The sequence below is a fragment of the Ursus maritimus genome, unplaced genomic scaffold (genome assembly GCF_017311325.1).
Source record: "Ursus maritimus isolate PB19 unplaced genomic scaffold, ASM1731132v1 scaffold_27, whole genome shotgun sequence".
Lineage (NCBI taxonomy): Eukaryota > Metazoa > Chordata > Mammalia > Carnivora > Ursidae > Ursus > Ursus maritimus.
In genome coordinates, this window is record NW_024425230.1 from 35,640,495 (window position 1) to 35,656,277 (window position 15,783).

Here is a 15,783-nt window from a genome sequence, read left to right on the forward strand (position 1 = left end):
GAAAAATACAGATAAAAGAAAAGGCTAGAGTCCAAAGAAAACTAAACACATCTTGGCTAAACAGCTGTGTTGAAAAACAATTTCTTATCTTGCAATTAAGAACCGATTTCTTTCTAAAAGACACAGGACATTGGGTTAATAGATTTCTTTAAAAGAAAATCTGTTTTGGCTATTGAAACATTAAAAGAACAGAACATCTGTTTTGCAAGTAAAGACAGATTGTATGGAAGAATCAAATATCAAACCACCGATTAGACCAGCATTTAATCTGTTCTATTTAAATTTTCAATAAAAGTAAATGAAATTACATTCTTGAAATTATAGTTCAGCTGTAAATATTTAACACTAGGAACCTCTAACACTGAGATGTTTTAGAGTATAATGGAGGTAATTATTGGTATATTTTAATTATTTTTAATTCTACTTGACATCTAAATCAGAACCAGGTTTTAAAGTACTGTATCTCCCAAATCATTTTTAAAGTATTATAATAGGGAAAACTTACCATCCATGAATTCTGTACATATTGAAATCCTGTTTTCTACGAAAAAGGCACCATAAAACCCTATGATATATGATGAATCACACTGTAACAAAAATAAGACAAAGGTAGTTAAAAAAAACCCTGCAAGACAATACCATAAGATGCTTTATGAAAAAAAATAACCAAGAAAAATTACCTTATAAAGAATTTCCAATTCAGACATAATTTGCTTCTGAAGTTCCAGTGTAATATCTAGTAGTATGACCTAAATACAGAATGGAATCAACATTTACACATATATTCACCTTTAATTTAAATATTGCTATACTCACTATGAAATATAAAAAGGAAAAAATATGGTGTTTCCTCTCTTCATTGCCCCTTTTTCTGCTCTCCACTACCATAACCCCCAGGAATATGAACTGTACCCACATCTGCCTAACCTTTTGTATTGGGGGAGGTGGTACAGAAGTGATTGATGAGACCAAGGAAAAAGCCAGGTCTCAAAGGTCAGTATTAATGGCTTTAAAAGTCAGTTAAGTTATAACACCCTTAATTTATATACCCTATTTTGGCCACATTGGTTATTTCCAGAAAAGGAAGAAAGGAATGACCCTGAAACCATTAAAAAAAAAATTGTCTTGTAATTCAGACACTAGGCGATAAGCAGAGAGGATGATGAGTAAAAATGACATTTAAAGCAGGTTTTTTAGTTATAAGAGAAATAAGGAGTTTTAAAAATACATCATTTAAAAAATATTTTTCAAAGTCATGTTTCTTTGCTAATAGTATAATAAAATGCTGGAGCTTAAAGGAGCCACAGAAACGATTTCATCTAATTCTCTTGTTTTTAAAGGACGAAGCCAAGGTGCTGAGAAGCCACACAGCCTGGCAATGTCAAGGTCCCTCCCTGACTCCCAGACGCCTCTTAGAATGTCCTAGTGGTTTATGGTTTTTCCTTAAAGCATCAACCACAGAGGAAGATTCGTAGCATGAAATGTAAAACAATTTACAAACTTACTTAGAATAAATTCTAGTTTATTTCAAACACTGTTTCTTAAGAAAGGAGACCATCAACTGTTCAAATTTTACTTAACAGTTCAGTGAAGCCAATTCAAGGGAAATTGTTTTTACTTAAAAAAGACAGTGCTGAGAATAAAATAGGTGAAAGATAATTTTTAAGATTTGTGGCCGAGTTTCCGACTCCAGACATTTCTAGATAAAAACTTAACATTCACGATTACCATGACAGTGCAGTTATACACCATCTAACACTGAATCACATTTCTGTATTATAACCTCGGAATATATGCACTTACACTGGAAAAAAACCCCATAAATTATGAATTGCAAACTGCTGATAGAGCAAGGAAAGAAAAGGATAATTCTAAAACACACATTTTATAGTACTGACATCCATTTGGGGGAGGGGGAAAGGAAGGGGAAAAAGGCATGGCCAGTTTCTGTCAAGAGTTTTTGCTTTAGGGTTATTTATAAAAGCCCTCACTAAACTAGATTGTAAGTGTAATACAAAACTGCAGAGAAACATTTACACGTTTCTCCCGATCAATAGTCATTTGCCAACAATATTCACTTACATTTTTGTTCCCGTATAAAACTTAGCGACAAAATAAATTCATCTAGTGTTGTTTCAATTCCATGCCATTAAATAATCAAAACTATTCACACCACTATGTCAAGTACAGGGATGCTTCCACCCCAAAAAACTATTAAAAGGAATGAACTTGTTATTTACCTCAAAGCAGTGGTTCTTTTTTTTTTTTTTAAAGATTTTATTTATTTATTCGACAGAGACAGAGACAGAGACAGCCAGCGAGAGAAGGAACACAAGCAGGGGGAATGGGAGAGGAAGAAGCAGGCTCATAGCGGAGGAGCCTGATGTGGGGCTCGATCCCATAACGCCAGGATCACACTCTGAGCCGAAGGCAGACGCTTAACCGCTGTGCCACCCAGGCGCCCCTCAAAGCAGTGGTTCTCAACCCTGGCCTCATGTTACAATTACTTTTATATAAAGGTATTTATATCAATACATGAGCGTACTTGAACCAAATCCTGGTACACCGGCCTTATCGCAGAAGAACGGAATCAATCTTGGGTTGGGCCCACATCTTAATATTCTTAAAAAACCCTCCAGCTGGTTTCTAACCCACAGTAAGGTTGAGAACCACTTATCTAAGGTTTCAAAAATGCCATTTATCCAGTACTCTGTATGACTACTGAGACATACGGCATCTCCAGGCCCCCAATCCAGAAACGACAGGACTCCACATGGTGAGCCAACACCTTGCAATTAACCCCAAACTACTGGTTGTAAACATACCATTCCCTTGGATCAAGAACCTTAATTAGGTGCCCATGGCCTAGCATAACGTTAAGACTCTAGCATGACATTCAAAGAATTCTCCCACAATCTAGTCATTCCAACTCCTTTCCCACAGCTCCCCCCCGCCCAAACCCCAATTCTCATGAGAAGCCAGATGATATGGAAGGCAGCTCTGCTCACCACCAAACCACCAGCACAGGAAGTAGGTGCTTTGTTCCGGTGTTCCACACACAGGTCCTGCTTTCCCCACTTCCAGTCTTTGCTCTTGATGTTCCCTCCGCTTGAGGTGGGCTTTCTCATTCCACCCCACAGTTACTAATTATAAAACCTTTCTTATCTTTTCGACCCAGTTTGAATGCCACCACCACCTCAATGAAGCCAGCCCCAAAGCCCTCCATCAGAATTGATCTCCAGCTCTGGCCCGTCATATTGCCACTTCTCACGTTCTGTCTTGGCATTCATGCCTGTCTCCTAAAACCACAAGCCTAGACAGTAAAGTGGTTGTAAGGCCCACGAAGGCAAGGACTGAGTCTTGGGCATCTTTCTCTGGGCCCCCTCCCCCTACACCCAGCACAGGGTCTTACTTACAGCAGTGCCCATTAAGTAATGTGGGATTTAATTAAAGCGCTCCTTACAACCATAATCCTCTAAGTAAGGAGCTGTTTCTAGACAGGAAGGAGGTGGATTGCTTGATTTCTACAACTGAATTTAACACCGAAGACATAAACACCAAAATAAATAGAAGTGCCACACTGACCTAACATGTAGCAATAATACTGTATTTGTGGGGCCAATCCACTGCATTCCAGTGGGTCTTGATCATTCTTGGTATTTGTTATGGTCCAGAATTGTGGAGATTCCAAAATGGTGCAAAAGTGAATAAAGTAATTTCTGGAACTTAAGAGGGAAAGTAAAATTCACCTTAAAATAATTCTACTGAAATGCTCTTCTATTTTCTGGGAGACTTGGCACTCTAGGTAGAAGGTTAATTCTCCTTCCCTTGGGCATTCCTGGGAGTGAGCTTTTAAACTGCTAAAAATAAGTCCAATTCCTTACTTGAAAGCAATGGAAAAAAGCATGGCAAATTCTAATTTTCTTTTTAAAGTACAAGGAAAGTATGGACTCCCTGAGTCTTCATTATTATTGTGATTTTGTTTTTCTCCTTAGGAAGAGCTCAATTTTTCAAACTGGAGAGGATCTGCACGTGAAGCATTTCACGGAGAAAGGGTTAAGTGAGAAACTGAAATACCTGGGTGCGTTTCTGCTGCTCTCCACTACACCTCCAGGACAAATAAGGATGAGTTGTCAAGTTAAATATAAGCAGTCAAGTGACTGAATTATAATTTACTCTGTGCTCAATTTAAATTAGTGTGAGGCTATTAAAATATACAGTATAAATACGGCAATTCATCACAAGCTGTCATGGATGACTTCATTTATTTGCTGGAGTGGCACACGCTCCACTAAAGGGAAGGAGAGCAAAATCACAGGTCAAATTAAGCTTCTATTCTGTTTTAATTCGCTTATTTAATCTGTGGCGACATAATTGTCTTTTACAGTATGTACAACTCAGAAAGGAAATTTGGGAGGATTATAGTCAGTATACAAATGATTAATCAAATGGTCCATTTAAATGCTAGTTTAAAAGCAGCAGAAACCCAAAGCAGTCAAAGAATGATAATCAGCACATGCTATATACAGCTAAGAAATTTCCCCTTAGATGACTTTTTCCCAATTAGAAAATAAAAAATATTAGGAAAACTATTAGGCTGTACTTTGAAAGATTTTACAGAATACATTAATGATATAAAAAGGTTCTGTTTGCCAAGATGGCTAACAGTATTTTTATTTGTTTTCTGCTCTACTTGTTTGCAACTGTCTCTCTTAACCTCCACCCCCGCCCCCCAGTAAAGTGAGTTAGAAACACATTTCATGAGTTACAGTCATTAGCAAACGGTTATCTTTGGTGAGCATTTTTCAGAATGTTCTCTTTAAGGTAGAAATTGTTCTAAATTCACTGGTATAAAATAAAAATCCAAGGTATTTCTATTCTTGCCCAAATTCAACTTGCTTTTTAAAATATCTGAAGTGATGTTTTCCCACCTTTGAAGTCTGAAAGGGGAAACACTACAAAATTCTTTTGTTAGTCTAAAAAAGTAAGAACATTTAGAAGTACAAAGAACAGAAATATTTTGAGTAGGAAGAGAAAAGTAATGGATTTTCAAGGACTCTTATCTACTTGCTCCCACAGACATTCAAAGTGCTGGTCCAACTGACCACTCGGCTTGGGAAATTAAATTTCCCTCATCATTCTATGCAGGCGTCAGAGCCCTGCAGGTGATTCTGTTTAGACAAGGGCTGTGATTTGCTGCTCTTCACAATCCCTCTGTGACATGAGGCAGCCCCGTTTCACAGCTGAGGTCACGGAGAGGTTCAAGTGACATGCTTGAAGTCACACAAAAGTCAGGAGAGGGTCAGGAAAAGATCAAATGCACTTCTAACTCTTAACCTTTCATTTCACCCTTTAATATAAAAAAAAAAAAAAGCAAAGAACTACTCTGGGTGAGAGCAATGGTCCATACAAAGAACACTACGGTTTATTTTGTATGTGAGCTGAACCTGCTTTCAAGATGCTGCTTCAAAAGATGAATGAATGAAGAACAAACGAAAGAACCAAATTTATTTATTCAGTCATTCAACAAATTACGTGCTGACCATCTAGTTACTGCATGCAGTCCTCTGTCTAGGCCCAAATGCGAGGTTCTGCATGACTCAATGAGTAAGACAAGAAGAGAAATAAGATCTGTTCTCTACTTACAAAGAGATTTCAATGTAAGGAGAGAAATGCACATATATATTAATAGCAAAATACAAGGCAGTATGTGATAACATCCACAAGAAACACATACAGAGAATTCTAGAGAGGTTCAAAGGAGAGAGTGAGTGAGTGATGGATAGACCGTATGTGACAGGATTTATCTACGGAAGTTCAATAGAGGAGCGGGCTTTGGAGCTGACCCTACAAGGATGTTAAGAATTTTGATAGGTAGAGACATGGGTGAAGGCATTCTAATTAGAGAAAAATATGGGAATCAAAGTGTTGAAGTGTGAAAGTACCTGGGTTCAGATAAAGCAAAGAGTTCAACTTAAAAGCAGCACAGCATTCAGACACGTAAGATAATGCTATAAAAGTAGGCTGATGACATACTGTGCAAGATCTGGAGTTTCATCCCATAGAGTTTTTAGTTTATTTGGGAGCAATATAGAGCCTTTGAAGACTTTCGAGAGGGGAGGAGATGTGACCAGAACTACGCTCGAGGAAACCAAATCTAAGGATAGTGAGCAGCAATACAGGACACAAGTTGAGAGCATGAACTTGGGGCAAGGCTTGCCTGACTTCAAATCCTAGTTCTATTAGTTGTGGGACCTTCAGCAAGCTATTTATTAATTAATTAATAATTAAATGAGGAGAGGGTATGTAGAGTGCTTATTAGCACAGTATAAATGATCAATAAGTGGTAGCTTCCATTACTGAGAGAACACGTTAAATACTGTTCGACGTCTGACAAGAAACAAAACAAGCATCTGGACTGAAGCAGTGACAAGAAAGGAAGAGATCCCAAGTAAAACAAAACCAAACCCAGAAAAATGAACAGGCTTCCAGACACTGACAACAGTTAAAACAGGACAATGATCCTTGAGAGATGGAAAACAAGTAAGAGGAGCCCTACGACGGTCAAGCTTACTGACGAGAGAGTGTGCAGCCTCCTGTGCGGGGCAGGAATTCCAGGCAAAGCTCAGCCATCTCCCTATGTTGACGAGATGGAACTGGGGGTCTGAGGAAGCCAAGGCAGCTAGAGCTCCCTGGCAGAAGACCAAAGGGAGAGGGCAAGGGATCTGCCAAGGGGCCCCTGGAGTCTTCAGCTGATTAATGATCAATCAGTACCTGGATGTCAGGAAATTATCTGAGCGCAAGGAAAGAACCACCAGAAAGGACCAGAGGAAACAATCTCCAGACCTCACATTCGGCAGAAAGAGTTTGTGTTCCCACAAGGGAGGATGGAAAACCTCGTAACTGTCAGAGCACTGGTAGAATATACAGAAGACTATTGCCTTAACTGAGTGGGGTAAATTTGTTCTCGACTAAACACTGGGCTGGTCCCATCTAATAAAGCTTAAAAGCAAGTCTTGAAAGGATCAAACTGTTGCAGAGTCACTAAATAGCATCTCAGAATAAGCTCAAGAATATTTATAGGAATGCAAAAAATCTAGTGTCTATGACGCATGACTAGCATCCAATCAAAAATGGTAAGAGTTTTTAAAAATAAGAAAGTACTGGGCACCAGGCTGGCTCAGTAGGTTAAGCGGCCGACTCCTGATTTTGGCTCAGGTCATGATCTCGGGGTCCTTAGACCAAACCCTGCATGGGGCTCTGCACTCAGTGTAGAGTCTGCTTCAGGATTCTCTCTCTCCCTCTGCACCTCCCCCCACTTGCTCACTCTCTCTTTCTCTAAAATAAATAAAAATAAATCTTGAAAAAAAGATAAGAAAATACAACCCAAGATGGGGAGAAAAAGCAACCAGTCAAAACTCACCCCAAATGACACACACGATGGAATTAATAGACAAAATCATTAATTCAGTTAATTATATTCCACATATTCCATAACTACACTACATATATTCAGGAAGACAGAAAGAAAATTGAGCATGTTAAGTAAAGACATGGAAGATGTAAAAAAGACCCACATAAACTTCTAGGGATAAAAAGTACAGTGTCCGAAATGAAAAATACAATGGACAAGATTAATAGCAGATTAGACAATGTAGATGAAAATGTGACAAGAGACACTATCCAAAACTGAACTATTAGAGAGGAAAAAAAGACTAAAGCAAACAACAGAGCATTGTTATGCTACAGGACAACTTCAAGTAACCTAAGTACATATGCAATTTAAGTCCCAAAGTTGGGGGAGGAGGGATAATGGCTAAAATTTTCCCAAATTTGATGAAAACTAAAAATCCACAGAGCAAAGAATCTCAACAAATCCTAAGTATATGAATCAAGAAGAAAATCACATAAAATCTCATTATCATCAAACTGCATAAGACTCGTGATAAAGAAAAAAGTCCTAGAAGCAGCTGGAGAAGAAGTCAGTTCTAACGTACAAAAGAATAAAGATTTAAAACGACAGTAAGCTTTTCATTGGAAAGAACACAAACCAGAAGACTGTGAAACAAAATCTCTCAAATGTTGAAAGAAAAGAGCGATCAACCTAGAATTCTCTATCTGGTGAAAACATCTTCCAAAAATGAAAGTCAAATATACATTTTTCAGACATGCAAAAGCTAAAAGAATTCATTACCAGAAGACTCATGCGCTATAAGAAATGTAAAAGAAGAAATTCCTTCAGACAAAGGAAAATGACACCGGATGAAAGTCTGGATCTACACAACTGAATGAAGAGCACTGGCGTTGGTAAAAACAAGAGTAAATATAAAAGAAATCTTATCTTACTTTTGGAAATGTCTTTAAAAGACAATTGTCTAAAAAATAGTAACAATGTATTTTGAGGTTCATAACATATGAGAGTAAAATACATGATAGTAACAAGTTAAGATGAGGGAAATGAAAGTATACTATTACGAAGTTCTCATCCTATAGACAGTGGTACAGTATTACTTTAAGGTAGACTATGATAAATTAAGATATATACTATAAACTCTGAAGCAATCACTCAAGAAAAAGGACATACAGACAGAACAGAAAACAAAGAGCAAGATGACCGAACTGAATCCAACCACAGCAATAATCACATGGAATGTTAATGGTCTAAATGCCCCAATTAAAAAGCAGAAATCATTAGAAAGGATTAAAATACAAGACCCAACTATACTCTGGCTACAAGAAATTTATCTCAAATAAAAAGACCCAACAGGTTAAAAGTGAAAGGCTGTATCATGCTAACACTAGCCAAAACAAAGCTGCACTAGCTGTCTATATTAATATCAGACAATGCAGATTTCAGAGCAAAGAATATCACCATGGCTAAAGAAGGGTCACTTTGTAATGAAACAATGAAGGTGCCAATTCATCAAGAAGACTACTAATCCTAAATACATGTAATAGATCTTCAAAAAACATGAAATAAAAAAAAAAGATAGAACTGCAAGGGAAAAAATAGACAAATTCACAATTACTGCTGGAGATTTCAATACCCATCTTTCAAGAGTCGACAGAACAAGCAGATAAAAAACAGTAAATATACAGAAATTTTGAACACTGTCAGCCAACTTGATCTAATTGACATTTATACAACACCCTACACAATAATAGACTTTTTTTTTTTCATGTGCACAGGAAACACCAAGATAATTAATGTTCTGGGCCATAAGACAAATCTCAATACATTTAAAATAATTCCAATTATACAAAGTATGTTCTCTGACCACAACAGACTTAAACTAGAAATCAGTAATGGAAAGATATCTGGAAAACCGCCAAATAATTTGGAACCTAAGTACACTGCTAAGATTTAATTAAAAAACAAAACAAAACTGCCCGTTTTGAAGAAATGGCACATTTCTTTCTCTCGGAGTATGACTATTAAATAAGTTACATGGTTTTTGCCTTGGCTGCAAGAAGCTCAGGGCTAAACAAGACGTTTATTTTCATTTTTTTAAGATTTATTCATTCATTTTAGAGAGAGAAAGAGCATGAACAGGCGGGGCAGAGGGAGAGAGAATCTCAAGCAGACTCTATGTGGAGCATGGAACCTGACACGGGGCTTGATCTCAAGACCCTGAGATGACAACATGAGCCAAAACCAAGAGTCAGATGCTTAACCGACTGAGACACCTAGGCACCCCTAATTGTATCTACTCTTAAATCATTCATTCATCCAACTCAGATGAAATTTAAACACAACAATCACATCTACTCTTAAATCATTCAACTCAGTTTAAGCATCTAGTACGTTTTATAAATTTTATAGAATCTAGGGATATAAAGTGACTACAGTATAGTCCTTGCTCTAAAGCTCAGTTTGTTTGTTTTTTTTAAAAGATTTTTTATTTATTTGTTAAACAGAGATAGAGACAGCCAGCGAGAGAGGGAACACAAGCAGGGGGAGTGGGAGAGGAAGAAGCAGGCTCATAGCAGAGGAGCCTGACGTTGGGGCTTGATCCCATAACGCCAGGATCACGACCTGAGCTGAAGACAGACGCTTAACGACTGCACCACCCAGGCGCCCCTAAAGCTCAGTTTTAAGATCAGGTCTAGTAGACACTGATTTGTAAGCACCTACTGTTTTCATTTATTCAAAGTCTCTACTTTAACAGCTCTTTTTTAAATGTGTCTTTTCTTTAAAATTGCTTTTAATCCTTTCCAGAAATAGCGGTTAGCACCTTGCCATACCCAACTAAATAATCATGCACAAGAATTTTAATATTAGCCTAGGTTAAACATAATTCAAAATGTATGAAATTATGAGAAATTATAATGCACTTGCAAAGCCAAGGTTTTTTAGATGATTTATAGGAGTGCTCCCTTCTCTTGGAGTGAATAACCTACAGTTGACTGTCTTTAAATATATTACTGGCAACGATCTAAGAGTTATGATATCTAAAGGAACAAATAACTCAGTAGATGGCAAAGCAGTGCCTGAGGTGGTGAAGGTACCCTCTGAGAGAGGAGGGAGCTGAATATCACAACAGGACCATAGCTTCCATAACCTACCACCCCAAATTTAAACCATTTCATCTCCTCTTTCACTATACCCGTGACTCAAGCTAACAGGGGAAGGGAAAGTAATGAGCATCAAGAATTTCGTGGATTTCATAAAAGTTATCCAGCACTTACCTTTACAGCTAATATTTTCCCACTCGGGACATGATATGCTCTATGGGAAGAAAAAAATAACAAAATCACTTGGGAAACTAAACAATCTACAGAATGGTTAAGGACATAAATGTGAATCTGAACATATCCGCAGTGACGGGATATACAGATACTTTCAAAGAACACTAATAACATTAGTAGTTTATATTTCTATTGAGCTTAATGGTTTAGACAGTGATTCATTACACATTACCTTAAAATAACCCTCTGAGGTAATGCTGGTATTACTATCCTCCTTTTATAGATGGAGAGCTCTGGTGTACAGAGAAGCTAAGCAGTTTTCCCAACGGCACAAAGTCAGTAAGTGGTAGAACTAGACCTCACACCTACCCTCTTCTGACTCCAGACCCTTACAACTGGCCAGCACTGTGTGTGGGGGGGAATCTTCTATAAGTCTTCTGCTAAGCACTGTATACAGCCATATAAAGTGGGAGGTTTTCCTTTTGTTTACTTCAATTATAGGAACAGATAAACTATATCCCTACATTTCATCAAAATAATCTCAAAACACTAGGAATTAGCTATGGCTTAAGATATATATTCATATAAGAAATCACAGACTTATCAGGCTCAAGTACGTGGTTCATCTTTTCCTAAAGCTGGCATCTCTCAATATTAAAAAAGCTTTAGAAAAGAGACAAGCTCAAATGATCAGATACAGTGAAATAACTACAGTTTAAATCAAGGAATAGAAATACATTCACTTATGGAAAAGATTAAGAGAGTAAGGTTTGTAGAAATAAGATACCATTACTTTTCATTAAGACCTTTTGTGTTTAAACGACAATGTGGCCTTCCACACATGTTCTGCAAGGACTGTACATTCTGACCACTATCCGGGGACAATCCATCTTATATAAAAATGTCTAAACAAACCACACGAAATAAACAAGCACTGCTATTGCAAGTCTACAAAAGTACAGGCTTGCACAGCAGCCAAAATCAGAGTGTTCTTCCCCTCACCCAGCTGTGTTAAGATGTGGCTGGGTAGGGAAGATGTGGGGGAATGGAAGTTAGTTTCTTGGGAGTTCCCTGACTTCACCTGCCGAGTTGCAAAATATATTTACCAGGCTTCCAATGATGACTTGGCAATGATCTGGTAGGAAAAACTGATCATTTCTTAAAAACAACACATATATTCTCCTATTAGCAAAACGAAAACATCACTCTCTATTGTTTTGACAGAAATACCTGTGTGGTTGCTCTAACATTTTTTTAACAGCTTAGTGAGGTGCAATTATACATGTAAAATTCACGTGTTTTAAGTATGCAATTCAATGATTTTTTTAGCAAATTTACAGAGCTTTTGCAATCAATGACAAGTGTTTTTTAAGTGACCAATTTACAGAAATGGTTTAGTTATTAAGGACCTGCAAGTATTTGTAACTTTTCACATATAAAATGTTATAAATTCAGGTAAGACTAGAAAAAAACATATATATGTATGTATATATGTATGTATACATCTATAAATATTCCTGTTATAAGAAGTTTGTTCTGTTTTTCCTATTTGAGTAGACAAAGGTCAAGCCGACTGTGGAAGGTAAACTTAGCCTTTAACAATTAATTATAAAGAAATTCAAGTATATCACATTAAAAGAAAGGCAAAATTATAAAAATTAAGTGGCAACTATTGACTTAACCGAAGCTTTTTTAATCTGTAAGATGTTCTAAAGATTTTCTCTAAATATCGGGGTGCCTGGGTGGCTCAGTCATTAAGCGTCTGCCTTTGGCGCAGGGCGTGATCCCAGCGTTCTGGGATCGAGCCCCGCATCAGGCTCCTCCGCTGGGAGCCTGCTTCTTCCTATCCCACTCCCCCTGCTTGTGTTCCCTCTCTCGCTGGCTGTCTCTCTGTCAAATAAATAAATAAAATCTTTAAAAAAAATTTTTTTTCTAAATATCAACCTCCCTAGTATATTAAATACTATTACAGTTATAAAACTTAAATTATTTAAAAAATTTTTATACTTTATATAAAGTGGTATACATTTTATAAGTGGAACCCCTATATTATACTGGTTTTAGAACAAATTACCATTTCATTTACTATGTATGTTAATATCAGACTTTTACAATGTGAAACTACATTTCAGGTCATGATCTGATTGATGATATATCTGAACTCATACAATATACTGGTATATAAAGACTAACACTATTTTTCTCATTGCCTGACAGAGAAGTTGTTAGCCTAAGCTAATGTGAAATGTGATTTGAAGGAAGTTAATAACCTTATTCCATGTAAATATAGTTAATATAATAGGTAAGATTGAATGATCTATTATTTTCCCCCTGTACACCATAAATTCTTCCAATTTCGACTTTTAAAAATGCTATATATTAGAATTCCTAACCAAGGACTGTAATATGAAGATAAAACAGTTGAATGCATGCACAAGGATCCAAATTTGCAAAAAGAATAGTGGTGTTACTTTGGACAATAAGCAACACCTGGACATTTGAGATCAACAGCAGTGATAAAGAGATGACTAGAAGATAGTCTAATGTGTATACCATACTGGATAGCTGGCAACTTAATAAGCTTGTCAAGAAAGCTGATGTCTTTTCCAAAAGAAAGGTCTCCTATTTCCAAGTGAATTAAAAGGGAGAGGCTTGATGATTTAATTATGACGCACGCTAATTCATCCGTGGAAGTTTGGGTTCGATTTCGAGCAATAAAGATGCTGTGAGGTTTGGTTTCAATGCAATGGCAGTACCAGTTTAACATTTAATCATCAAGAAGTTGGATGACAAAGGCAAGGCCAGGCATGAGTCGAATGTGTCCCTTAACTTTGCAAATGGCATTCTACCTGGAGAAAAGGAATTTACTTTCAACAGATACTGCATCTCAATTGTCTTGACCTTCCCCAACACATTAACTATAAAGTGATTAATGAAGTTTGAATGGAGGCTCTGGTTACACCAAAAGACAACTATACACCTCTGCATTGTCTTAATTAACAGCTAACACTTCAAATTAGTTTATTGTTGCCACAGTAATTACCTGTTCCAATGAGTGCATGAAGGAAGCATTTTTATGTGATATTTTTAGTGCTGAGTCCTTGAGTGTTCCACTTTGTTTGTGACCAGCACAGACCTTCTGGGAATAGTCCCAGTCCTTAAAATTGAGCATACGACATATACACTTTAGGACGGCACGAACCAGTAGCCTGGTGTAAATTTTTGCGTACTTAAAGTAACGAGGAAATGACAGGGGAACACTTACTATTCATCTTTCTTGAATTGTTTTTTCATTTGGAACAACAGGTTTTAGATGATTTCACAAAAAGTTGGTATCAACATTTAATTTCTGTACAGAATCAGATAATTGATTGAGCTTGTAGGTCATACAGAGAATTGTCTAATCTAATCCCTTCTTTTTACACTGGAAACACCCAAAAGCCAGGCTTTAAAAAACTTGTCCAAACTTACAGTCAAAGAGAGGGCCAAGCCTGGAACTGTGGCACAATACATGTATTTTAGGACCTTAAGGAGATATACGGTGATGTTTAAGTTTTCTGAACTGCATTTCAGGACAGGGAAACTCGTAATTCAAACCTTAGAAAGATGCCACCTATTTCCATCAGGCTAAGGACCAGCGCATGTGAATCCTTCCAGGCAAGCATTCTGCAAGCACTGCTAACCTATCACGGGAGGCACAAGAGCAAAGGGTGCAGGCTCTGAGTCATTGCCCGGGTTCTGATCCCAGCTCTGCCACCACTTCTTTTTTTGAAGGTTTTATATAAATTCCAGGTAGTTAACATACAGGGTAATATTAGTTTCAACCGTACAATACAGTGTAAAGAATAGAAAGATGATTAAGACATGGTAGTGTTTCCTGCCCAGTATGGAAGATAGATGTAAACAATTTTTCTTCATTATGCTAGGTGTTATAACAGAGATACTCTCCATACTTAGTAAATGTTCAAAAAATGAATACTACTTCTGGGTGAAAAAATCTACCACTTGGATAGAGCTTTACAAAGAAATTCTGCATGCATTTAATTAATTGATTCCATAATCTTATGAGTAGAAATTATTTTTTCCCCAGGTTTGAGGTATCTTTTGACATACAACACAAGTAGAAGTTATCATCATCCCCACTTTATGGGTAGATTTTCAACTGCTGAATCAAAAGTCCTTATAAGGATTCCATGATCTGGCCCTTGGTTACTCAATGATCCCTGCTTCTGCCAATCTCCCTTATTCACAGTAGTCACTCTGCTCTTCCAAACATCCTCCTGCCTCAGGCCCTTTGCACCTACTCCTCAGGCCTGGAACACTCTTCCTTCAATATCCACTTGGTTTGCTCCATCACTTCCTTCACGTCCAAAGTTACTTCTTTGACTATCCTACATAAAACAGCTCACTCCCTTTCTTTACTCTTCATAGAATTTATCAACACCTAACATAGTTTATTAATTTATTATCTGTCTGCTACCACTAGAAAGCAATCTCCATGAAAACAGGCAGTTTTGGTTTTTTATTCCTTACTGTACCTCCAGTGCCTAAAACTATGCTGGGCACATTTTATAAATATTTGTTGAATGAATGGATACATTTCCTTAATTGGTATAGGTCTATTTTTTTTATTTTTCTTTAGGCAGCTTAAGGTTTTTCTAGGAAACTATACATTTTCTGTTTCCAATTTTGTCATAAAATCATTCACTGTATCCTCTTATTTTAAAAATCTCTGCTCTGTCTAGAATTTGGTCTCCTTTGTTCACCCACATTTTGTTATTTGTGTCTTCTTTCTGTTATACTTGGTCAATTTTTCCAAGAAACCAGCTATTGGTTTTCTTGAGTTGTTTCTTGAATTTTGATTTATTTTTTCTTTAGTATATCTTTCCTTCCACTTTCTTTGGATTTAACCCCTTCCACCAAAAAAAAAATTTATTTTCTTGATTTAAATGCTAAGCCTATTAATATTCAGTTATTCTTCTCTAATGTTTATACAAAAAACTATCCCTTAGGTTATATCTTTGTATCACATGAGTATTCATGTATGGTTTTGTTCAGTTGTAAATGTTTTTATTCCATTATAATGTATTATAT

General features: G+C 36.9%; 1 protein-coding gene across 4 annotated transcripts in view; it reads right to left on the reverse strand.

Annotated features, from left to right (window-relative positions):
* The window catches only part of MAP2K5 (mitogen-activated protein kinase kinase 5), a 248,785-nt gene that overhangs the window by 157,967 nt on the left and 75,035 nt on the right, over nucleotides 1-15,783 (reverse strand). For all 4 annotated transcript variants that reach the window (XM_008708547.2, XM_008708549.2, XM_008708548.2 and 1 more), the window contains 3 exons: nucleotides 10,690-10,729; nucleotides 681-749; nucleotides 506-587 (listed from right to left, as the gene is read on the reverse strand). In XM_008708547.2, coding sequence (XP_008706769.2) covers nucleotides 506-587; nucleotides 681-749; nucleotides 10,690-10,729 — 191 coding nt within the window. The remainder of the gene's footprint in view (nucleotides 1-505; nucleotides 588-680; nucleotides 750-10,689; nucleotides 10,730-15,783) is intronic.